The sequence below is a fragment of the Oncorhynchus keta genome, chromosome 6 (assembly GCF_023373465.1).
Source record: "Oncorhynchus keta strain PuntledgeMale-10-30-2019 chromosome 6, Oket_V2, whole genome shotgun sequence".
Taxonomy (NCBI): domain Eukaryota; kingdom Metazoa; phylum Chordata; class Actinopteri; order Salmoniformes; family Salmonidae; genus Oncorhynchus; species Oncorhynchus keta.
The window spans coordinates 29648410-29674429 of record NC_068426.1 but is presented as its reverse complement, the minus strand read 5'-3'; the positions used below and the strand labels follow the sequence as shown (position 1 = coordinate 29674429).

The 26020-nt window shown below is 42.1% G+C and overlaps 1 protein-coding gene across 3 annotated transcripts; it reads right to left on the bottom strand.

The window, feature by feature from the left end:
• Window positions 1-4585: 4585 nt before the first annotated feature.
• Window positions 4586-20499, bottom strand: LOC118385680 (probable global transcription activator SNF2L2). Of its 3 annotated transcripts, none has more exons than XM_052521296.1 (7): window positions 20182-20499; window positions 19918-20105; window positions 7304-7539; window positions 6760-6865; window positions 5726-5827; window positions 5466-5601; window positions 4586-5227 (listed from the first exon to the last, which is right to left on the bottom strand). In XM_052521296.1, exons 1-7 carry the CDS (start codon window positions 20309-20311, stop codon window positions 5091-5093), a joined length of 1035 nt encoding a protein of 344 aa, XP_052377256.1. In that variant the 5' UTR covers window positions 20312-20499; the 3' UTR covers window positions 4586-5090. The 3 variants fall into 3 exon arrangements, with proteins under 3 accessions (XP_052377256.1, XP_035628788.1, XP_035628789.1); XM_035772895.2 differs by having other exon boundaries at window positions 19918-19985; window positions 20182-20494; XM_035772896.2 differs by having other exon boundaries at window positions 19918-20043; window positions 20182-20307.
• Between the last annotated feature and the right edge of the window lie 5521 nt (window positions 20500-26020).

The window sequence follows — 26020 nt, the reverse complement described above, 5'->3', positions numbered from 1 at the left end:
GGCAAGACAGAGCTGCTCTTCCTCCCGGGAAGGACTGCCCGTTCCATGATCTTGCCATCACGGTTGACAACTCCATTGTGTCCTCCTCCCAGAGCGCTAAGAACCTTGGCGTGATCCTGGACAACACCCTGTCGTTCTCAACTAACATCAAGGCGGTGGCCCGTTCCTGTAGGTTCATGCTCTACAACATCCACAGAGTACGACCCTGCCTCACACAGGAAAGGCGGCGCAGGTCCTAATCCAGGCACTTGTCATCTCCCGTCTGGATTACTACAACTCGCTGTTGGCTGGGCTCCCTGCCTGTGCCATTAAACCCCTACAACTCATCCAGAACGCCGCAGCCCGTCTGGTGTTCAACCTTCCCAAGTTCTCTCACGTCACCCCGCTCCTCCGCTCTCTCCACTGGCTTCCAGTTGAAGCTCGCATCCGCTACAAGACCATGGTGCTTGCCTACGGAGCTGTGAGGGGAACGGCACCTCAGTACCTCCAGGCTCTGATCAGGCCCTACACCCAAACAAGGGCACTGCGTTCATCCACCTCTGGCCTGCTCGCCTCCCTACCACTGAGGAAGTACAGTTCCCGCTCAGCCCAGTCAAAACTGTTCGCTGCTCTGGCCCCCAATGGTGGAACAAACTCCCCATGACGCCAGGACAGCGGAGTCAATCACCACCTTCCGGAGACACCTGAAACCCCACCTCTTTAAGGAATACCTAGGATAGGATAAAGTAATCCTTCTCACCCCCCTTAAAAGATTTAGATGCACTATTGTAAAGTGGCTGTTCCACTGGATGTCATAAGGTGAATGCACCAATTTGTAAGTCGCTCTGGATAAGAGCGTCTGCTAAATGACTTAAATGTAAATGTAAATGTAAGCACAGGGTCGCAGCATCATGTTGTGGGGGTGCTTTGCTGCAGGAGGGACTGGTGCACTTCACAAAATAGATGGCTTCATGAGGCAGGAAAATTAGGTGGATGCATTAAAGCAACATCTCAAGACATCAGTCAGGAAGTTAAAGATTGGTCGCAAATGGGTCTTCCAAATGGACATGACCCCAAGCATACTTACAGTTGTGGCAAAATGGCTTAAGGACAAAAAAGTCAAGGTATTTGGAGTGGCCATCACAACTCCTTGACCTCAATCCTATAGAAAATGTGTGCGCTGAACTGAAAAAGCGTGTGCGATCAAGAGGCCTACAAACCCGACTCAGTTACACCAGCTCTGTCAGGAGGAATGGGCCAAAATTCACCCAACTTATTGTGGGAAGCTTGTGGAAGGCTACCCGAAACGTTTGACCCCAAGTTAAACAATTTTTGCGCAATACTACCAAATACTAATTGAGTGTATGTAAACTTCTGACCCATTGGGAATATAATGAAAGAAATAAAAGCTGGACTAAATCATTCTCTCAACTATTGTTCTGACATTTCACATCCTTAAAATAAGTGGTGATCCTAACTGACCTAAGACAGTGAATTTTTACTCAGATTAAATGTCAGGAATTGTGAAATTGAATTTACATGTATTTGGCTAAGGTGTATGTAAACTTCCAACTTCAACTGTAAGTCTACATATGGGTTGTTTTAGTTGCATCTCATTTACTTGATCAAAGTTCATACATTTTTAGGTACTCACCTCAACCATTTCATTTGCATTTTCAAGGACTCTCCACAGCTACGAAGTAGCTCTCCAAACATACTCCCAGCGGAACCCCAAAAAATAACTTATGTTTCCCAGACAATGACACCGCCCGTGATATTCATGCTCTGGAATGCGGTATCCCCAAAGACATCGTAAATCTCCTGTCAGTGTTTTCACAGAGGCCCACTTTCAGTTCACACAGACACAATAGAGTTATAAGAACCCTCTATTCTGTTGCATAAAACAACCATTTGATGCAATAAAAGTATTAGAACAATCTTGTGTGTGTATTGTGCATTGGAAGAATTGTAAATCCATTGTGAAAGGCTATGAAGTTTGCGCTGCAAACTATTCAGATGAAAGTTGTCCATATATTGCTATTTTAGTCAAATAAAATCAAATGTTATTTGTCACATGCTTCATAGACAACATGTGTAGACTAACAGTGTAGACATGTGTAGACTACTTACAACATGTGTAGACTACTTACAGGTCCATTTCCAACAATAAAGAGTTAAAGATAAGATTTTGATTAAATAAAGAAAATGGAAATAGTGACACTAGAAATAAATACATAGTGAATAACTAATAAAAAGAATGAGTAAAATTAACATGGCTATTTAAAAGGAGTAGAAAATAACATGGTTATATACAGGAGTACCAGTACTGAGTCAATGTGCAGGGATACGAGGTAATTGAGATGTACTGTACATATACAGTACAGTAGGTATGGGTAAAGTGATTAGGCAACAGGATAGACAATAGACAATAGCAGCAGTGTATGTTGTGAGTTTGAAAGTGTATGTGTATGTTTTGTGGTGTCAGTGTAAAAAAAGGGTCAATGCAGGTAGTCCAGGTAGCCATTTTATTAGTTATTCAGCAGTCTTGTTTATAAGTCTTATGACTAGGGGGTAGAAGCTGTTCAGGATCCTGTTGGTGCATTGTTACCGCTTACCGGTAACACTTGTGGCTTTTTTTGACTGGAGTCTCTGACAATTATTGGGTCTTCCTCTGACACAGCCTGGTATAGAGATCCTGGGCCATATTCACTACCCTCTGTAGCGCCTTGTGGTCAGATGCTAAGCAGTTGCCATACCAAGCAGTGATGCAGGCAGTCAAGATGCTCTCGATGGTGCAGCTGTATAACTTTTTGAGGATCTGAGGACCCATGTCAAATCTTTTCAGCCTCATGAGGGAGAGAGGGAGAAGAGGCATTGTTGTGCTCTCTTCACGACTGTGTTGGTGTGTTTGGACCATGATCGTTTGTTGGTGATGTGGACACCAAGGAATCTGAAGGTCTCGACCCACTCCACTACAGCCCTGTCGATGTGAATGGGGAGTGGTGCTCGGTCCTCCATTTCCTGTAGTCCATGATCAGTTCCTTTGTAATACTGACTTTGAGGGAGAGGTTGTTGAGGTCTCTGGTCTCCTGCCTATAGGCTGTCTCCTTGTCATCAGTAATCAGGCCTACCACCATTGTGCTGTTGGCAAACTTAATTATGGTGTTGGAGTCGTGCTAGGCCACGCAGTCGTGGGTGAACAGGGAGTACTAAGCACACACCCTGGAAGGGCCTTGTGTTGAGGGTCAGCATGGCGGATAGGTTTTTTTTTCAGTCCCACGGAACTTAGCTTAGTGATGAGATTTGAGGGCACTATACCACCTATTGGTTGTAACTGTGGATGCTACGTTGGTCTATGCTACATTTTGTCAAATGATTTGAAATATGCCGCCATCGGAGGCTATCGCTTGTGTATCTTTGCGACATTGGTGTTTACATTTGATTAAACATTTTTGTCCATTTAAGTTAATATCCTTTGACACTCTGGTAATGTTGAAGCTATGGTGAACTTGGGGTTGATCAATGTTTAGTTATGAGTCAATCTGGCATTGATAATGGCTCGTGTCTACTCAGATTACCGACCTCATTGCAAATCATTGCACTAAACCCATTACTTATTCAGAGATCTGTAGAGTGTACAAAGAAAATCTGGTTGTGCAAAGAAAATCTGGTTTAGCATATTGAAACAAGAACACTTACTCAAATGAAATGGATTCACAAATAAATATTTGATTGAATTTGTTGTAGTCTGCTTCTGATTGATTGCATGTGTATTGAGCTGATTGAAAGAGGAAGGGTGGGTTGTAAAAGCAGACTTTCATATCACAAAACAAACAGAATGCAATCAGATCAGATCAGATCCCCGTACTATGCAAAAATCTACTCCTTGCATAATGCATTCGACGTTGTTTCAATGTTGATAAAGAAAGATGCAAGAGATTCAGACACATTTTACATCACATCATATACTTTCCTCAGAGAGAGTGACATATAATAGCCCAAATGCAGTTAATTTTTCTTTCTCGCCTCTCCTGGCTGAGACTATACAAGCATAGCAGATGGCTAAATGCATTGCTACAGCACTGTCCTATATATAAAAAGAGTGATAAGCATAAGAATGGGTACAACCAGATTTGCAATTTAAACAACAAACATATTAATACTGTATAATCAGTCCTTGGGGTATAGAATATGTTTCTGCTGGCTACACTGATGTCTGCCTTTTTTTTTTTACACAAAGCAGGATTAGTACAGAAGAACTGTAGCGACTTGTACACAAACTTCTTCATGCCAGAATCGGGGTCCCAGTGGGTTGCTTTTTCTTGCCAAAAAAAAAGAGAGAAAAAAAAAAAGATGTCAACACAAATCCATACTGTCTCCTGCTGGGAGAGCTCTCTTTTTTTCTCTTTCTTGTTTGTCACCTGGGACTTGCTAGTTGCCACTCTAAGCCAAACTCAAAAAGATGCAAAATAATACAAAACGCCCATGAATATAAAGTATAGAACTTACACCTGAAGTGATACAAATTTATCTGTTTGTAACTGCTTATTAAGTTTGAAGTCAACGTTGGTTGTCAGGTCGTTCAGAATACACAATATTGTTCAAATACACTTCCCCTATTTGGAGTTTTATTACAGAATCAAATTTCATTTTAAATCCACACATTTTGAGTGTCCATCCTGGTCATATTGAAGAGCTGACCAACCATGTTCTGACATCTCCCATACCTGTACACAACACATAGAGATGTTATCAACAGGCACCACTCTCTGAGGGTGGTCTCCGTCTCAGCAGAAATACATTCTAATTTCACACATACAGTAATAACACATTCAAATAAATAAACAACTAATGGAAAAAGAGTGGAGAGATATCCTCTGGTAAAGCATTAAGGATACACACAGTAGCTTTCACATGAAGACCGAGGGAGCAACATCATAAAAAAAATTAGTTATTAGTTATGTACATTCCTTTGAGTAGCTTTCTTGACTCGAGATGAGACAAACCTGTTGCAAGGTGAGCAAATTAATAAGCTGCAACGCAAAAACAGTCACAGTGGATAGAAAGAAAGAGGATAAGGAGGATAAATTAACTAGCGTTGGTCCTACAGGTCAACCCTCATCTTTAGCTGTATTGTCCTCCAGATCCTCATCGCTGTCTACATCACTGTAGACTGTTTTCTTGACCTTCGTCTTTCTGCTTCTCTCCTCCTTCATCCTCTGTTTCCCCTGCTTTGTTGCCATTTTCACTGAAAAGAGAGGATTAAGAAAGGAACAAAAGAGAGTTGCCATTTACTTTTTATAATGACAACCAGATATTAGTTTGTCCTGTCATTGATCTTCGTGAAAATAAATCATTTCAAGCTACTCAAAATCTAAATAATGTTGCTTGATAACTTGGGTGAGTGAAAGTGAAAAATGTCTTGATCTTGATCTTCTCATTGTGTTTTCAGAGATTATTTTGAGGTCAAAATGGCTGGGTCTCACCTGCTGATGAAACCAACTGATTGTCTCGACCTCCGTCATCACGGATGGCAGTGCTGTCCTGTTTCACATCATCAATGACAATCCTTTGTCGTGCACTCTCAAACACAGACTTGAGAACAATCGAGTCCTCAAATATCTATGGCAAACACACACAACATTAACCAAATTAGCCTCTCACAATCATTAGCTGGGGGCATCATGGTATGTGGATTTCATGTAGAACCATTCCAGTGGCCCTAGAACACATCCCTGAGGCACACCTGAGATCCCTCCAGGTTGAAGGTCTGGGCGTTGTGACACAGCAGTATGATGTCTTTCTCCAGATCTCCCACACTCCTGTACTTATGATTGCGCACACGCTCCTACAAAAAACAACACATGGTCAGAAAACATGTATGCTCATAAATACAGTGTATATTAGTACCTGAATCCAACATCATGGAAACGTTTGCTCAGATGAAGATGGAATATGCTGAATTGTTTTGTTTATGACAACCACAGGGTTGTTGAGGGACTGTTGGACACATGAAAGGCTAGCACTGCCATCTGTGACTTTGTTAACAGGCCTAGGTCCAGTTGGTATGTGGGAAGATTTGTGGGTTAGTGTTGAGATTTGGTAGTGAGCAACCAGAAGGCTGATTGGTGGGTTGGTTCTGCGCTGAATTGGTATGTGGTAAGATGTGGGTGGGTTGGTGTCGTGCTGAGTCTATAGATTGCGGTGTAGAGCAGGGGTGCTCAATCTAGGGGGTGCGCCCCCCCGTGCCAATGTTTCCTGTTGGGGCTTGAGTCCTGACATATTTTTTTGAGGGGGGATGATCAAAATAATATATATCTACAGTACCAGTCAAAAGTTTGGACACCTTCTCATCCAAGGGTTTTTCTTTATTTTGTCTATGTTCTACATTGTAGAATAATAGTGAAGACATCAAAACTATGAAATAAAACATATTGAATCATGTAGTTACCAAGAAAGTGTTAAACAAATCCAAATAGGTTTTATATTTTAGATTCTTCAAAGTAGCCACCCTCTGCATTTAATAGGAATTACTTTTTAAGATGGCTACCTGTTCTACACAAAAAGTCAGGCTATTTGCATTAAAATAGCCTACTGTTTTTGTGGAGGCCTGTATTCCAATTCATTGTGATGCTGTTATGAACTATCAAGGGTTATATCAAATGCAATATGAAAATGTAAAATGCTATGTATTTGTGTCTAATTTGATCAAATGTTAAACAGGGGACCCTGTGTGAAAAAGGTTGGGAATCTCTGGTGTAGAGGGTCCAATGAGCCTACCCTGATCCTCCTGAAGTCCACAGGCTTTCGGATCAGCTCGTAGTACTCTGACACCTCCTTCCTTGAAGGCAGTTGGATGAAGCCTTTGCTGATCTGACGGCCCAACCTGGAAGCATTTAGCACAGACTCTGTTACGGACCAAAAACAGACAGACCTCTCCAGACAATAGTATGTGATTTGTTTCAAATACTTTCAGGGTTTGATTGAGCCTGCCTGGAGTGGCAGAGTGGCCAGATTTAGTTGCATTGTGCCAATCAAGTGCAGCCAAAGTATTTTAAAGAAAACACAGATAGATAGATAGATAGATAGATAGATAGATAGATAGATAGATAGATAGATAGATAGATAGATAGATAGATAGATAGATAGATAGATGAAATATACTTGTGCGGAAAAATTCCAGAACTGAAGGTGGCAGGGTGCACCCTTTTAGTTTGTTTGCCAACTCATAGAAATAGTAGAATAAGTAAATGGACTATCTCAAAATATATATATTTATATATATATATATATATTTTTTTACATCTAAGTAATTTAATCTCACCCATCTTTGTAGTTGATGACCATATCCACCAGTGTGCTCAGCTGCTTGGTGAGCTCGGGGGGGTTGGGGAGCAGCTTCTCTGCCGGAGGTCGTCCCCGGCGCTTCTTGACCTTTTCTCCTTCAGCCTCCTGGCCGGAGTCTCGTGACTCTAAGTCTTTGTTGCCGTGGTGATCACCTTTCCGTTTCTTCAGGCTGATGTCCTCTTCCATGTCCTCCAAGACCCCGTTCTCCTCCACCTTGAGGAGGAGGAAGAAGTTCTTCAGAATTCAAAGATGACTGCAATATACTTATACACTAAAACTGAAAATAGTTCACAAATAGTAAGATAAATCATTGGTGTATAGGTCTATTGAGGTCATCTTTGACTTCTGGGACTTTATTTTTGTCAAAATCTGTTTGTGTAAATAATTTAAATCTCATTTGGTACTTGCTCCCAGACAAACGAAACAACTTCTTTGCTTGCATTGAGGTCAATACAGTGCCACCGACATGGCGCGCTACCAAAAGCTGCAGGCTCTCCTTCACCGCAGCCAACGTGAGTAAAAAATTTAAATGTGTTAACCCTCGCAAGGCTGCCGGCCCAGACGGCATCCAGACGGCATCCATACGGCATCCCTAGCCTCAGAGCATCCACAGACAAGCAGGCTGCTGTGTTTACGGACCTATTCAATCAATCCCTATCTCAGTCTGCTGTTCCCACATGCTTCAAGAGGGTCACCATTGTTCCTGTTCCCAAGAAAGCAAAGGTAACTGAGCTAAACGACTATCGCCCCGTAGCACTCATTTCCGTCATCATGAAGTGTTTTGAGAGACTAGTCAAGGATCATATCACCTTCACTCTACCTGACACCCTAGACCAGGGGTGTCAAACTCATTTCGCATCGTGGGCCACATACGGCCTAGGGAGATGTCAAGTGGGCCGGACCATTAAAATTATACCATACTCTGCTATAAATAACCAAAATATCATGTCTTTCCTTTGTTTTGGTGTCCCACAAGAACATTAGGAAAATATTGAAATTTAATGAACTATCCTTTTACAAAACATTTCATGAAACACCTCATATTTCCACAAATGTGCAATTTACTTTTATCATTCACCATTGCAACTGATCCCACTGATTGTACAAAGGCACAAAACTTTAATTGGTACTGAAAAATATAGTAATGCACTTTAAGATTAAATGAGACTTTTAAAGAAAGGAATTTTTAAACCACTTACACATACGCATATAAAATCTAAATGTAATCCCTGCGTACACCTTACAAACTAAGGAGAGTGATTTTAAATGTGTAATGAAGAAAGTGTTCGCCTGTCCTGTAAATCTGTAAACTTCATACATGAAACATACATACACATACAATACATACTGAAAATTTATGGAGTTGTATGAACAGTAGAATTCCATCACACAACTTTTGTTTTGAAGCTGCTGACTAACATTAAAGTGCACATTTTTTAAATCACCACAGTAAGGATTCATCTTCACAGAGCTGTATTCTTTCAATGCAAACAGTATCTAAGGCAGCATTTTAAAGGTGTTAGTCTAGTCTGGACTTGTATTTGTACCTGAAACTTGGCATCTTTTGGCCTGTACAAGTGCATCAACACCAGGTGTCATGTCCTGACTAGCTGTCACTTTCAGAATGTCATTTAAGTGCTTGTTTGTGAGCCTTGAACGCATTTTTGTTTTATTGATATTCATCACTGAGAAAATTTGTTCACAAAGGTAGGTTGTCCCAAACATGCACAAAATTTTAGCAGCCAGGGCTGTTAATTTGGGGTACCCTGGTAGTAGATACTGATAAAATCTGTCCAGACCTACAGAGGCAAATTTGCCCTTCAAATCTGCCGAGTATTCCTCGTCAGGCTAATATTGGCAAAAGGCTTCTCGGGACATACAAGTTCAGCCGCCTTCATCATGCATCGTTTAACAAAGTCACCGTCGGAATACGGCTTCGATGCTAATGCTATTTCGCTAGCAATTAGGTAGCTGGCTTTTACCGCTGCTTCACTGACTTCTCGGCTCTGGATGAAAGTTGACTGCTGTTTCCTCAGACCCGCCAGCAATTCGTTAATCTTATCTCTTCTCAGTTGTCCTTGCAAGCCGTCATATTTTTCGCTGTGATGAGTCTCGTAGTGGCGTGAATATTATATTCCTTCAATACCGAAACTTGTTGCAAACACACCAAGCACAAAGGTTTTCCGTGCATCTCTGTAAATAAATAGGACGTGGTCCATTTTTCTTTGAAAATTCTACACTCCTTATCTACTTTTCTCCGTTTGGATAACGACATTTTGGCTAATGATATTAACAACGTCGTAACAAGCAGCAGATGGCGCATTGATACCATCTGCTGTTTTCAGTCTGTCTCAGTGATGCGGCTTGTCTTCTACTCTGATGGAAAGAGTGCGCCCCATAGCGGATAATCCATGAATTGCAGCGAATTAAAAATATTAATTCCATGTCTTTTATGCATTTTTTCCACTTTCAAATTATCCTGCGGGCCTGATCGAACCTCCTTGGGGGCCGGTTCCGGCCCGCGGGCCGTATGTTTGACACCCCTGCCCTAGACCCACTCCAATTTGCTTACTGCCCCAATAGGTCAACAGACAACGAAATCTCAATCACAATGCTCACTGCCCTAACCCATCTGGACAAGAGGAATACCTATGCAAGAATGCTGTTCATCGACCACAGCTCAGCATTTAACACCATAGTACCCTCCAAACTCGTCTTTAAGCTCGAGACCCTGGGTCTCGACCCCGCCCTGTGCAACTGGGTCCTGGACTTTCTTACGGGACGCCCCCAGGTGGTAAGGGCAGGAAACAACATCTCCACCCCGCTGATCCTCAACACTGGGGCCCCACAAGCGTGCGTTCTCAGCCCTCTCCTGTACTCCCTGTTCACCCACGACTGTGTGGCCATACACACCTCCAACTCAATCATCAAGTTTGCAGACGACACTACACTGGTAGGGTTGATTACCAACAACGACGAGGCGGTCTACAGGGAGGAGGTGAGGGCTCTCGGGGTGTGGTGTCAGGAAAATAAACTCACACTCAATCTCAACAATACACAGGAGATGATCGTGGCCTTCAGGAAACAGCAGAGGGCGCACCCCTCTATTCATGTCAATGGAACAGTAGTGGAGAAGATGGAAAGTTTTAATTTCCTCGGCGTACACATCACGGACAGCGTGGTGAATAAAGGGGAGGCTTAACAAGCCGAAGACACCATCCCACCCGTGAAGCACGGGGGTAGCAGCATCATGCTGTGGGGGTGCTTTGCTGCATGAGGGACTGGTGCACTTCACAAAACAGATAGCATCATGAAGAATTGAAAATTATGTGGATATATTGAAGCAACATCTCAAGACATCAGTCAGGAAGTTAAAGCTTGGTTGCAAATGGGTCAAATAAGTGCACCAGTCCCTCCTGCTGCAAAAAACCCACACAACATGATGCCACCACCCCCGTGCTTCACAGTTGGGATGGTGTTCTTCGGCATGCAAGCCTGCCCCTTTTTCCTCCAAACATAACGATGGTCATTATGGCCTAACAGTTCTATTTTTGTTTCATCTGACCAGAGAAAATTTCTCCAAAATGTACGATCTTTGTCCCCATCTGCAGCTCCAAACCATAGTTTGGCTTTTTTTATGGTGGTTTTGAAGCAGTGGCTTCCTCCTTGCTGAGCGGCCTTTCAGGTTATGTCAATATAGGACTTGTTTTACAGTGGATATAGATACTTTTGTACCTGTTTCCTCCATCTCTAGGAGACAGAACGCGTGTCCTTCCTGAGCAGTGTGATGGCTGCGTGGTCCCATGGTGTTTATACTTGCGTACTATTGTTTGTACAGATGAACGTTGTACCTTCATGCATTTGGAAATTGCTCCCAAGGATGAACCATACTTGTAGAGGTCGACATTTCTTTCTTAGGTCTTGGCCGATTTCTGTTGATTTTCCCATGATGTCAAGCAAAGAGGCTCTGAGTTTGAAGGTAGACCTTGAAATACATCCACAGGTACACCTCCAATTGACTCAAATGATGTCAATTAGCCTATCAGAAGCTTCTAAAGCCATGACATCACTTTCTGGAATTTTCCAAGCTGTTTAAAGGCACAGTCAACATAGTGTATGTAAACTTCTGACCCACTGGAATTGTGATATAGTGAATTAAATGTGAAATGATCTGTCTGTTTATTTATTTTTTATTTCACCTTTATTTAACCAGGTAGGCAAGTTGAGAACAAGTTCTCATTTACAATTGCGACTTGGCCAAGATAAAGCAAAGCAGTCCAACACATACAACAACACAAAGTTACACATGGAGTAAAACAAACATACAGTCAATTATACAGTAGAAAAATAAGTCTATATAAAAGTGAGCAAATGAGGTGAGATAAGGGAGATAAAGGCAAAAAAAGGCCATGGTGGCGAAGTAAATACAATATAGCAAGTAAAACACTGGAATGGTAGATTTGCAGTGGAAGAATATGAAAAGTAGAGATAGAAATAATGGGGTGCAAAGGAGCAAAATAAATAAAGAAATACATTCAGTAGGGGGAGAGGTAGTTGTTTGGGCTAAATTATAGATGGGCTATGTACAGGTGCAGTAATCTGTGAGCTGCTCTGACAGCTGGTGCTTAAAGCTAGTGAGGGAGATACAGTGGGGCAAAAAAGTATTTAGTCATCCACCAATTGTGCAAGTTCTCCCACTTAAAAAGAAGAGAGAGGCCTGTAATTTTCATCATAGGTACACTTCAATTATGACAGATAAAATCAGAAAAAAAATCCAGAAAATCACATTGTAGGACTTTTAATGAATTTATTTGCAAATTATGGTGGAAAATAAGTATTTGGTCACCTACAAACAAGCAAGATTTCTGGCTCTCACAGACCTTCTTTAAGAGGCTCCTCTGTCCTCCACTTGTTACCTGTATTAATGGCACCTGTTTGAATTTGTTATAAGTATAAAAGACACCTGTCCACAACCTCAAACAGTCACACTCCAAACTCCACTATGGCCAAGACCAAAGAGCTGTCAAAGGACATGAGAAACAAAATTGTAGACCTGCACCAGGCTGGGAAGCCTGAATCTGCAATAGGTAAGCAGCTTGGTTTGAATAAATCAACTGTGGGAGCAATTATTAGGAAATGGAAGACATACAAAACCACTGATAATCTCCCTCGATCTGGGGCTCCACGCAAGATCCCACCCCGTGGGGTCAAAATGATCACAAGAACGGTGAGCAAAAATCCCAGAACCACACGGGGGGACCTAGTGAATGACCTGCAGAGAGCTGGGACCAAAGTAACAAAGCCTACCATCAGTAACACACTACGCCGCCAGGGACTCAAATCCTGCAGTGCCAAACGTATCCCCCTGCTTAAGCCAGTACATGTCCAGGCCCATCTGAAATTTGCTAGAGAGCATTTGGATGATCCAGAAGAAGATTGGGAGAATGTCATATGGTCAGATGAAACCAAAATATAACTTTTTGGTAAAAACTAAACTCGTCGTGTTTGGAGGATAAAGAATGCTGAGTTGCATCCAAAGAACACCATACGTACTGTGAAGCATGGGGGTGGAAACATCATGCTTTGGGGCTGTTTTTCTGCAAAGGGACCAGGAAGACTGATCCGTGTAAAGGAAAGAATGAATGGGGCCATGTATCGTGAGATTTTGAGTGATAACCTCCTTCCATCAGCAAGGACATTGAAGATGAAACGTGGCTGGGGCTTCCAGCATGACAATGATCCCAAACACACCGCTCGGGCAATGAAGGAGTGGCTTCGTAAGAAGCATTTCAAGGTCCTGGAGTGGCCTAGCCAGTCTCCAGATCTCAACCCCATAGAAAATCTTTGGAGGGAGTTGAAAGGCTGTGTTGCTCAGCAACAGCCCCAAAACATCACTGCTCTAGAGGAGATCTGCATGGAGGAATGGGCCAAAATTCCAGCAACAGTGTGTGAAAATCTTGTGAAGACTTACAGAAAACGTTTGATCTCTGTCATTGCCAACAAGGGTATATAACAAAGTATTGAGATAAACTTTTGTTATTGACCAAATACTTATTTTCCACCATAATTTGCAAATAAATTCATGAAAAATCCTACAGTGATTTTCTGGAAAAAAAATATACAATTTTGTCTGTCATAGTTGAAGTGTACCTATGATGAAAATTATAGGCCTCTCTCATCTTTTTAAGTGGGAGAACTTGCCAGTCTCCAGCGAGCTGACAATACTTTTTTGCCCCACTGTAAGTGTTACCAGTTTCAAAGATTTTTGTAGTTCGTTCAGCAGAGAACTGGAAGGAGAGGCGGCCAAAGGAAGAATTGGTTTTTGGGGTGACCAGAGAGATATACCTGCTGGAGCGCGTGCTACAGGTGGGTGCTGCCATGGTGACCAGCGAGCTGACATAAGAGGGGACTTTACCTAGCAGGGTCTTGTAGATGACCTGGAGCCAGTGGGTTTGGCGACAAGTATGAAGCGAGCCAACGAGAGCGTACAGGTGGGTAGTATATGGGGCTTTGGTGACAAAATGGATGGCACTGTGATAGACTACATCCAATTTATTGAGTAGGGTATTGGAGGCTATTTTGTAAATGACATTGCCGAAGTCGAGGTTCGGTAGGAAGCTCAATTTTACAAGGGTATGTTTGGCAGCATGAGTGAAGGATGCTTTGTTACAAAATAGGAAGCCAATTCTAGATTTAACTTTGGATTGGAGATGTTTGATGTGAGTCTGGAAGGAGGGTTTACAGTCTAACCAGACACCTAGGTAAACAATTGTTGTAAAAATGACTTGTGTCATGCACAAAGTCGATGTCCTAACCGATTTGCCAAAACTAGTTTCTTAACAAGATACTTGTGGAGTGGTTGAAAAACGAGTTTTAATGACTCCAACCTAAGTGTATGTAAACCTCAGACTTCAACTGTACATTTGCTGAAGCATTATGATAACTCAGCGACACAATGGTAAGCATTAACTGAGCTGGGCTTGTCTCAACGGTGCCTTAAAACGCTTTGAAAGGATCCATGAACCCAAATGATTCTGGTGGGTCCAATCCTCCCTATAAAACGTATTTTGTTTCCAAAAGGTATCGAAATTGTCCACAAAAGTTGCACACATAAAGCTGCAATAATCACATAGCCAGTTGTGAAGAGAAAGAATCCTGCAATAGCGTTCAATGCCACGATTCAGAGAGGGCACAGGGCCAGATGTGGTCTTTTATTAGTGTTTGTCAGAGAATCAATCAGCTCTTTCAAATTCAGTTTCAACTGTTCAGAGCTGCCCTTCATAAGGACATTAAAACCCACATGCAATACGATAGAATCGATTTCCTTGTCCTGGCCTAGAACATTCGGGAGCAGCTTAGAAATGTAATTTACTCCAGCTCCAGGATAGGACATTGTTTTTGCACCAGGAACAGTGGCATTTCTTACCCTTGCTGCCCAAAAATATGGCTGGTGAGAAGAACAAGGAAATCCACCCACTCCCACGCTTCACAGGATTCTGAGAACCCTATAAGAATGGGCGAGAGACAGGATAACTTGAGCCCGCAGGCCTCCGACAGATGGAGAAACCCCGCTCGATTTGCCGCAGGGACAGATGCCCCCAGAGACAAAGGCGCAGGAAGATCAGGCTCCAGGGCGGTGAAACTATTTGTTGTTTGTATCTGCTCCGGGCCTCTCGTTGTTGATGGTCGCATCCTCCTCTTGCTGTGCTCCTTCAACTCTACTATTAGATGGGGGAGTAGAGGCAGGAGATGGCTCCCCTGGCAAACAAACTCCAGGCAACACCGGCCAGTCAGACAACAACAAGACAGAGATGCATCCAACAAGTGAGAATGGCCTCTAGCCACCACTCTGCGTTTTCCTAAGTTTCTTACATTGCGACTTGCTTGATCAAGGAAGTTCAATCTTATAATCCTCCGCAAGCAAACAATTGCCATATTGGAACTCTGAGTGATCCAGTTTGTCCCGAAAGTAGATACAGCTTATACAGCACTGGAACCATTCATTTACTACTCCAGACAAAAAGGAATCCATTGCAAACTCCTCTGGGACTAACTTCGTTAGCTAGCTAGCTACTAGCCAACAAGCTAAGGTTAGCGTCTCTGTCAAGCAGGCTTCAACCTGTCTGTTAAGTGATTCCGGGACAAGAAATAACGGTGCTAGTTGTTAAAAACTTTTTTTTTTTGTTGTCAAAAACAACAACAAAAATGACTGTTTCCAGAATACAGTGTTCAGCTGCACAATCTCACCATTGGCCTCATGGTAAAATCCCTGAGCGGGATGTAATACATCAAAATGTGCAAAACCTTCCGAAGACACTGTATATAAAACACAGACAAATAGCATTTTTGACTGCACTGAGCCTTTAACTTAGTTTGAGTTAAGTGATAGGTCAAACGATGGCTGACTTATTGACAACAAAAAAATATAATTTACTTGTCCAATTAAACTACTGTAAATTCACTACACAGTGGCCTATCAACTTGAAACTAGAAGGCTTCACGGAATCACCTGTACCCAAATACCCGAGATCCAATCCAGGACCCGGATCCAGAATTCTAAATAATGTCACAGGTCTGGGTCGGTTCTGATATGATTGTCTTTTGTGTTCAAGGTGAGAATACACATAGAGAGAGAGAAGTGCATAAAAAGGGAATAATGTTCCATTATTCCATTATGGAACTCGGGTCTGAATTCCCCCCAATGTGAATACATATTCACTCCCCCTTTCTCTCTCCTCGCTCTCTCTTCTTCTCTCACTCTCCCCTCCAGCCCAGACAAGCGCTGCTGCATGCATACATCTAGGCTTTAATTGCCTTTGTGTAAAATACAGCAGTTGCTTGCTGCAGCGTTTGCAGCTATAGGAGATAAAAACAAGATACGGGTTCTAAAGGCACACAGGCAACCCTGCTGCACAGAAACCACACGCATATGAGCGTGCACACGCAAACACTCACACATTTATACACATAAGACTCACACACTCACACTCTTTTATTTTTACATTCTAACCTTTTTGAATTTTTTTCTATTTGGGTCGTTCCACGAAAATGAGTCCCTTTTGCATATCTTTTAATATTTTAAGTGGAAATTGTGCACCAACATTGTATTTTAAAAGCCTGTTATATTAAATGAACTGCCCTTTTAATATTGACCACATGGAACATTCAATACATCCAGATTTTATTTATAATATAGCTGCAAGCAGCAATGAACGGCGTTCACAGGATGACAGAAAGGACACAAGCTCAGTTGGATAACAAAGCAAGCACTTTATCATTTAGGAACTGTCTTTATGTGCAATCAGTGAAATCATTACCATGTTTATCTATCAATACCACAAGGATGACTTTAGTCTAGTGTTGTAGGTTGGTTACCTTTGAATGCAGCTGGTAATCACTCTTAATTTCTTAGAACTATCCCTCCCGGATCCGGGAGAATTGTCATCAACTACACTAATTAGCATAACGCAACGGACAAAAAAAATCTTACTAGAAAATATTCATATTCATGAAATCACAAGTGAAATATAGTGACACACAGCTTAGCCTTTTGTTAATCACCCTGTCATCTCAGATTTTGAAATTATGTTTTTACAGCCAAAGCAAGACAAGCATTTGTGAGCTCAGTTGGTAGAGCATGGCGCTTGTAACGCCAGGGTAGTGGGTTCGATTCCCGGGACCACCCATACGTAGAATGTATGCACACATGACTGTAAGTCGCTTTGGATAAAAGCGTCTGCTAAATGGCATATATTATTATTATTATAAGTTTATTGATAGTCTAGCCTAGCATTACGTCCAGCTAGCAGCAGGAACCTTGTTCACGAAAATCTGAAAGCAATCAAATTAAATCGTTTACCTTTGATGAGCTTCGGATGTTTTCACTCACGAGACTCCCAGTTAGACAGCAAATTTTCATTTTGTTCCATAAAGATTATTTTTATAGCCGAAATACCTCCTTTTCTTGTTCACGTTTTGTTGAGAAATCCACCGGAAATTGCGTTCACGGCAACGCCAAATTAGATCCATAATATCGACAGAAACATGGCAAACGTTTTTTTATAATCAATCCTTACGGTGTTTTTCAAATATCTATTTGATAATATATCAACCAGGACAATTGGCTTTTCACTAGGAGCGAGAGGAACAATGGCCGCCTTTGTCTACAAATCACTCTGAGAGCCATCACCTGACTACTGACGCAATGTTGTCGTTCACACTCATTTTTCAAAATAAAAGCCTGAAACTATGTCTAGCGACTGTAGACACATTAGGGAAGCCATAGAAAAAGGAATCTGGTTGATATCCCTTTCAATGGTCAATAGGGATGCATAGGAACGCAGAGGTTTCAAAATAAGAATCACTTTCTGATTGGATTTTTCTCAGGCTTGCAGGCCTGCAATATCAGTTCTGTTATACTCACAGAACATATTGTTACCGTTTTGGAAGCTTTAGAGTGTTTTCTATCCTAAGCTGTCAATTATATGCATATTCTATTATCTGATCCTGAGAAATAGCCCGTTTACTTTGGGAACGTTATTTTTCCAAAAATGAAAATAGTGCCCCCTAGCCTTAAGAGGTTTTAATAAGAAATTTGTGGAGTGGTTGAAAAACTAGTTTTAGTCACTCCAACCTAAATGTATGTAAACTTCTGACTTCAACTGTACATTTTCTAAGTCTGAATTAGGCCCATTCAGCAGAGAATGAGGAATGCATGCAGGCAAGAGGAGAAAGAGTGCCCCCTCTTCTTGAAGCCACAAAGTTCAAGGCCGAATGCGGTACTGCAGGCATTGTTTGCAGAAAACAGGATCCCTATTATTGTGAATGAGAAAATGGCAATCTTTGTGGTCAATCTTCATGTAAAATAAATACATAATCGAAGACTATGTTACCAATAATTGCTTCTATTACACCAGATGTATGTCCTTAAATCAATTTATTTTAACATCTCACACATAATAAGTTATAATGATGATTTAGTTGTTAATGCCAGCCAGCAGTACCCAAGGTCAGCCTTCAACTTGACATACTCAATGAGAGAGGGCAACACTAGGCTAGCCTGCAACGTAACTACATGGACTAGCTCAAACTGCACGTTATGTATCAGTGAGAGTATCCATGAGACTCCATCTTAACCAAATTCCTTGGTTTCAAATGCTCTATTGTAATCTTCACATAGGAATGAATGGTATCACGTGAGTGTACAAGCACTATGTTTTTTCCATGACATAGACTGACCCGGTGAATCCTATGATCCCTTACTGATGTCACTTGTTAAATCCACTTTAATCAGTGTAGATGAAGGCGTGGAGACAGGTTAAAGAAGGATTGTTCAATTGAGGCAATTGAGACTTGGATTGTGTATGCGTGTCATTTAGAGGGTGTATGGGCAAGACAAAATATTTAAGTGTATGGTAGTAGGTGCCAGGCACACCGATTTGTGTCAAGAAGTGTCCCATGTGTATCAAGAATGGCCAACCACTCAAAAGACATCCAGCCAACTTGATCCAACTGTAGGAAGCATTGGAGTCAACATGCGCCAGCATCCCTGTGGACCACTTTGGACACCTTGTAGAGTCCATATACTGACAAATTGAGGTTGTTCTGAGGGGGTGCAACTCAATATTAGGAAGGTGTTCTTAATGTTTTGTACACTCAGTCATTGATGTAGGCTGGGCAATCTAACGAAAATATTGATGTATGAAATGAGTCATACAGCCACGCAGGCATGTAGACACATAGACACAGCACACCCACATGATATTATACTGTCTTAGCACATATCTACAACGACACAAAGATGAATGCGCATGCAACTGTATATTCATGCAGATATGTCGTCTGTGCTTCTGAATACACATTCATAATTGGTCAACCGACACACACACACACACACACACACACACACACACACACACACACACACACACACACACACACACACACACACACACACACACACACACACACACAGACGACAACAGTGGCCAAATAACCATTATCAATGGCGAAAAATCTGAATGACATTCCGACAGAGGAAAATGCATGTACGTACACTGATACACATGCACACACACAGTGAAAGCGAGAAAAGCATGCATAGAACAGAAATGATAGAGAGTGTCAAGAACAGTACAAAGGACAACCAAAGACATCATGCTGATAATCTGTCAGCTTTAAATGGTCATCTTTATAAAGCCCGGCAAACATTTCTCTACCGGGCTACAGTGGAATGCACAGAGATACAGAGTAATCCTGAAAGACGGGCATAACAGCTAAACACTGCCTTTGTATGCAAGTGTGAGTGTGTGTACAGTATTTGTTGCTCCATGCCTGTACCATCATCACCAAACAAGCCTGCCTCTTCCTTCCCCTCCTCGACTGGAAAACGATACCCCCTCATCCGTTACAGCTCACACCTACACACCCACACCCTCTACCTCTCACACACTAACACAGACACCGTGCACACCTACACGCGCACTCTCTCGTCTCCCTCTGTGCCGATCTGTGCGATGCAGCAGAATGCTATCCTGAGAATAAAGAGAGGGAGAGTGAAGAAAGAGAGTGAAAGAAGGAATAAATATTTACCTGTCTGCAGTCTGCAGTCTGTCTCTGTGGATCAGGATGGGTTGTAGCTGGATCGGCTGCAGCTGCAGCTGGAGGGGAGAGAATTAGCAAGCCAGCATAGCAGCGAGCTGCTAGCCTCTTCATCAGCTGATCACTCAAAGAGCAGGAACCCAGAAGGGGGGCAAGCATGCAGAAGAAAAAGAAAAGCACTAGGTTTTCATACACAAATCAATGGGTAGCTGAGCAGGGGAAATAACAATGTTATAATAATAGTAGTCATCTCACTCTGGCTCAGTGTGGCGGGCTGCAGTAAGCATTTCTCTCCCTGTCCTCTCGCCTCTGCTGCAGTCTCATTCCTCTCAGTAAGGCCCCAAGCTCGTCTGCCTCTGCATGTTTTAATATCGACTGTCGCCATACGCCTTTTTTTCCAGATCCTGTTAAAGTTATCGGGTCCAGTTTTTTTTTATGAATGATTTTTGCATTGCTTTTCAGCGTGGGGATAAGACTCTATGAAGGGTGGGGTGAGGGATATATGAGATTCTAATGTGCATGTTACACACACACACGGCTCAGACTGCACACAAATAACTCAAGCACAGTGCTGCCACGATGATGTCATGCTAGTGGTAATTTAGGTTTTTGGTCGCGTGTCCACGTGTGTGTAGATACAATTTATTCTGTAGCTCTAATTCCTCTGCGGAACTCCACTGACAAACCTGATGCCAACGTAGCTACAGAAAAAAATAAAAACAAGGGCTGGTGACCATTTACATAAAACATAAATTACCTTGTGGCCATGATGCTTGCAAAAAAGGTTCAAGGTCTGTCCGAACAGAATGACCTGTTGATATGAACTCTGCAAAGGTCAGACATGGAAAGATTTTGATTTTGAGCGGACTTACATTTTTCAGCAAAATCTTCATCATAATCATTGTCCTCACATTCAACAGCATGTGTCCTGATCCAGGAATGAGCTGTTATTCCAGACTGTCTGCGTCTATGCTGCATAGAGCATTACATCATTTGGCCAATACGCCACTTCAGGCTACTGGTCTTATTATTGCTCCATCTTGAAATTAGATATATATTTAATTTTTATTTTTTTGGTGTGGTAATAGTCCCCTTACGTGGGTGGTCCTGTCCTCACCTTGACAACAGGGGCGATTAAACAGGAAAAGGGAATTTGATGTGAGCAAGATGATCAATATCAAATCAATGTTGTGAAGAGTTGGTTTTATATCAAATATCGATTTGTGTGTATGAGTAAAGGCGTCTAGACGTGTTTATTCCAGTGAGACAGAGATATCATTTTATTTTTATCTCCCTGAGATCACCACTTGCTCAAAACAACATTTTCCACTGCTGCTTGTTACCATAGCAACATCACATTTTGATTATGGACCTCATAGGCACTAATGTATTCCATCACTGAGCTGGGGAATCACATGCTCAAGGAGGCCTGAAGACAACCATAAAAGAACCAAAAGTACATGATTTCAGACAACGATAATATTACATGGTTCACACACATTCGGGATCTGAGAAGACACACACAAGCACTCACACACACACACACACACACACACACACACACACACACACACACACACACACACACACACACACACACACACACACACGTCAATCACAACCAATTACAGATCTTCTCTCACCACACTCCCTCGACCCCCTCAAACACCTCACCCGAAAGACTTCAAAATGTTCAGACACATTTCACTGTTAGGGTGACACATTTCTCAGCGTTTGGGAGAATATGTCCTAGTGGGGGGGGGTCTTGCTGTCAGTTCTGGAGGAGGGATGGTGGGGCATGAGCTCACAGGCATAAGAGGAGAATGTTTTGGAGAGGAAATTAGTCCCTGGAAATTGCGTACTGTGTCACATATGTGCAGATATGTGCACCACGTCACCGCTCTCTCTCGCTCTGCTGTGTGTGCATGATGTGCCTCTTGCTAGCTGTCACTCAATTGAAGAGGGACTGAAGCTCATTGGTTGAATTTGAATCGCTTGGGGGCTGGCCCAAGTGGGGGAAAATAGAGAGAAAATGGAGCAGAGACAGTAATTCTGCTCATAGATATGCATGTATGAACTACATAGTAACACACCCAGTCCAAAGTGGGAGGTTTAAAAAATACTTAGTAGTCGCCAAAGTTTCGGAGCATGTCTTTTTTTTTTTTTTTTTTACCTTTATTTAACCAGGCAAGTCAGTTAAGAACATATTCTTATTTTCAATGACGGCCTGGGAACAGTGGGTTAACTTTAAGAAATGCTGGAGGCCATGACTGAATTAAACCTGATTTGGTTTCGTGGGGTGTGGTTTGATGTGGGTACCTCGTGTATGTGTTCCAAGGTGGTAAGAGTTAGCCAAATATTTTAGCTAATTAGCTACAGCCGGTGATGTGCAACCGTGGCAAAGTGGTTTGACTTTGGACAGCTCTGGGGATCGTTAGGGGCCATCAATAAGTTACACAATGTAAATGGGACAATATTTTCATCTTCGTTGTCTCATTAAATGCTTTCAACATTTGTATATGAATTTCTACAATTTATAGTTGTTTAAGATTTTTAAGTCATTGACATTTTTAGCTATTGCCCTTTTAGAATATTAGCCCATTACATTTGGGTAATTTACTGATGGTCCCTAAGTAGCTCCATAGGGATATCTAATGTCAAACCAAATTGACCATGTGTATTATGATTGGGTCAAGTGCAGCTGCACTACGAATTGATAATTACATGTACCTGGGTGCTGCCAGCTGTGGGCAGGAATGAAAATAAACCCTGGGAAAACTGTTATAGTACCCTTGATTCATTCATTCCGTGACACACCATTATTTCCTATCATCTCACAACTTTATGACCAAAATTATCCTATTTACACGTTGTAGTACATTTTTACACTAGAATAAAAGTTTGACTCAAATCAATGCCACATAGGCCATTTTCAAAATTAGAAGTTGTTTTTTTAGGGGCAGTCACTCTTTAAAGCTAAAATCCTTAATTGAAACAATAGCAAAGCAGTCGTCTGTGTTTTGACAAAAAGTTGAGGGATGGGCCTGGATACAGAGCTATGGATGCAAGAACTGAATTGTTTTAACTATGTTTTGAGGCTATTCAGTGTTTGTTTACGAACATTGGAGTAAAACAAGCTTGTATTTTGGGTTCTGATGGCATTTATAAGTCATATTCTTCAAGAATCAATAGGTTTACAGTATATCATTAATGAGTCCAAAAATGTATGTAGCAACTAAGGATTCCAAATCTAAGCGATCCATTTCGTTGTCAGGGGTATGAGAGGGTAACAAGGTAGTCTAACTAATCACGGTTAACACAGGGGAGCCAATTAATGTCAATAGGAGGTTTGCTTAAAAGTTAGTGTTGCATTCTTACTTCAAGTTACATTGCTACAGAGTTGCCCTCAATCTCTATTAGCTTCTGAAGGAGAGAAACCAATTTAGACAAGGACGATTAGGTGAGGGCTCCAGATTAATTGTTTGTTGTAGACAATACTACGGTACCCATTGGAAAACTTCTGTGAAAACCTACAACTGAGAGAAATGCTATGAGGAACATTCACAAAATATGATTGTTTGCTATGACTACTACCTTCGAACCAAGGTGCATGAACAGAAGAGCAAACGGAAGAGAAGAAAATATTCAGCCTTCCTAGGAGGACAAAGGAATGGAATTCAAAAATGTGTTTTAATTAAAGAGAACCAGTTTTGAATTCCCCTGCCGTTGTACCCCAAGAGGGGCTGAAAGTTTTGCTCACGAGGACCATTCACCAGCAGGAGAAAACAGAACTCCGTTAAGTTCCTCACACAGTGTGTTCCTCTGAATATGTTCAACCAGAAAGCTCCAGCTGGTGGCGCCAGGTACAAATATATCAACTTTACCCAGACCTGTCGGTCATGATGTACTGTTGTACTGTTGTTCTACTATCTAGAGGAAGTAAAAGTCGTAACAAGGTTTCCGTAGGTGAACCTGCGGAAGGATCATACATTGCCATCGGAAAGTATTGAGAACCCATTCACATTTTCCACCTTTTCGTATGTTACAGTCTTAATCTAAAATGGATGAAATTGTTATTTTCCATTATCTTTTTCTTATGTCTTATTCATTTGTATTATTTTGGGTATTTTCTTAAAACTGCATTGTTGGTTAAGGGCTTGTAAGTAAGCATTTCACTGTAAGGTCTACCTACACCTGTTGTATTCGGCGCATGTGACAAATACAATTTGATTTGATTTAAACTGTAGTGTTTTTGCGGAAATTAATGTAGTATACTATAGAATTCACTGTAGTGTTTTTGGGTGCTCCCTCTGCTGTTTCCTGAAGTCCACGATCAACTCCTTTTGTCTTGTTGACGTTGGGTGAGAGGTTATTTTTCCGGCACCACACAGCCAGGGCCCTCACCTCCTCCCTGTAGGCTGTCTCGTCATTGTTGGTAATCATGCCTAATACTGTTGTGTCGTCTGCAAACTTGATGATTGAGTTGGAGGCATGCGAGGCCACGCAGTCATGGGTGAACAAGGAGTACAGGAGGGGGCTGAGCACGCATCCTTGTGCGGCCCCAGTGTTGAGTATCAGAGAAGTGGAGGTGTTTTTCTCTACCTTCACCACCTGAGGGCAGCCTGTCAGGAAGTCTAGGACCCAGTTGCACAGGGTAGGGTTCCGACCCAGGGCCTCAAGCTTAATGATGAGCTTGGAGGGTACTATGGTGTTGAATGCTGAGCTATAGTCAATAAACAGCATTCTTACATAGGTATTCGACCACAGTGTCTCCCAACCCTTCCTGTCTCAGCCTCCAGTATTTATGCTGCAATAGTTTGTGTCGGGGGGCTAGGGTCAGTCTGTTATATCTGGAGTATTTCTCATGTCTATCCGGTGTCCTGTGTGAATTTAAGTATGCTCTCTCTAATTCTCTCGCTTTTTCTCTTTCTTTCTTTTTCTTTCTTTCTTTCTTTCTTTCTTTCTTTATTTCTTTCTTTCTTTCTTTCTTTCTTTCTTTCTTTCTTTCTTTCTTTCTCTCTCTGAGAACCTGAGCCCTAGGACCATGCCTCAGGACTACCTGGCCTGATGACTCCTTGTTGGCCACAAGTCCACATGGTTGTGCTGCTGCTCCCGTTTCAACTGTTCTGCCTGCGGCTATGGAACCCTGACCTGTTCACCAGACGTGCTGCCTGTCCCAGACCCCTCATAGCTTGGTTCCTCTCTAGGTTTCTTCCTAGGTTCTGGCCTTTCTAGGGAGTAATCCTATAATTGAGTGTAGTCTGACCCAGGGGTGTGAAGTTGAATGGAAAGGCACTGGAGCGACGAACCTCCCTTGCTGTCTCTGCCTGGCCGGTTCCTCTCTCTCCACTGGGATTCTCTGCCTCTGACCCTATTACGGGGGCTGAGTCACTGGCTTACTGGTGATCTTCCATGCCATCCCTAGGAGGGGTGCGTCACTTGAGTGGGTTGAAACACTGACGTGATCTTCCTGTCCAGGTTGGCGCCCCCCTCGGGTTCGTGCCGTGGGGGAGATCTTCGTGGGCTATATTCGGCTTTGTCACAGGGTAGTAGGTTGGTGGTTGAAGATATCCCTCTAGTGGTGTGGGGGCTGTGATTTGACAAGGTGGGGTTATATCCTGCCTGTTTGGCCCTTTTAAACAATAGATATTTTAGAAATGCGAATGACTTAGAAACACAAATGACGGTCACCTTATAGGTGGGCGCTGCCAATAAACTGCCTGGACCTTAAACCAGCAAAGCCTCTCCAAGCAACCAAACTGAAAACAAAAGGACATTAATTGCAGCGACTTTATATAATGAACATCTTTAATCTTAAATAATGTCACACATTAATTAACTCACTGATGGTCAAACTCAACAAATAAACCACACCCCAAAAATGGCTTCACAAAAATCAACCAACAACACAGTACAGCCTAAACACAAAATCCTCCCTTCATCTCAACACCACCTTGGCAGAACCAATCATACCTCAGGTAAAACGGCACCATCTAAGTTTCTTAACCTCTCCAACATATTCTAGATGATTCTCACACTTAAAACAACTAAGGAACATAAAGAGGTCAAACATAATCCTTACAGATATAGTCCA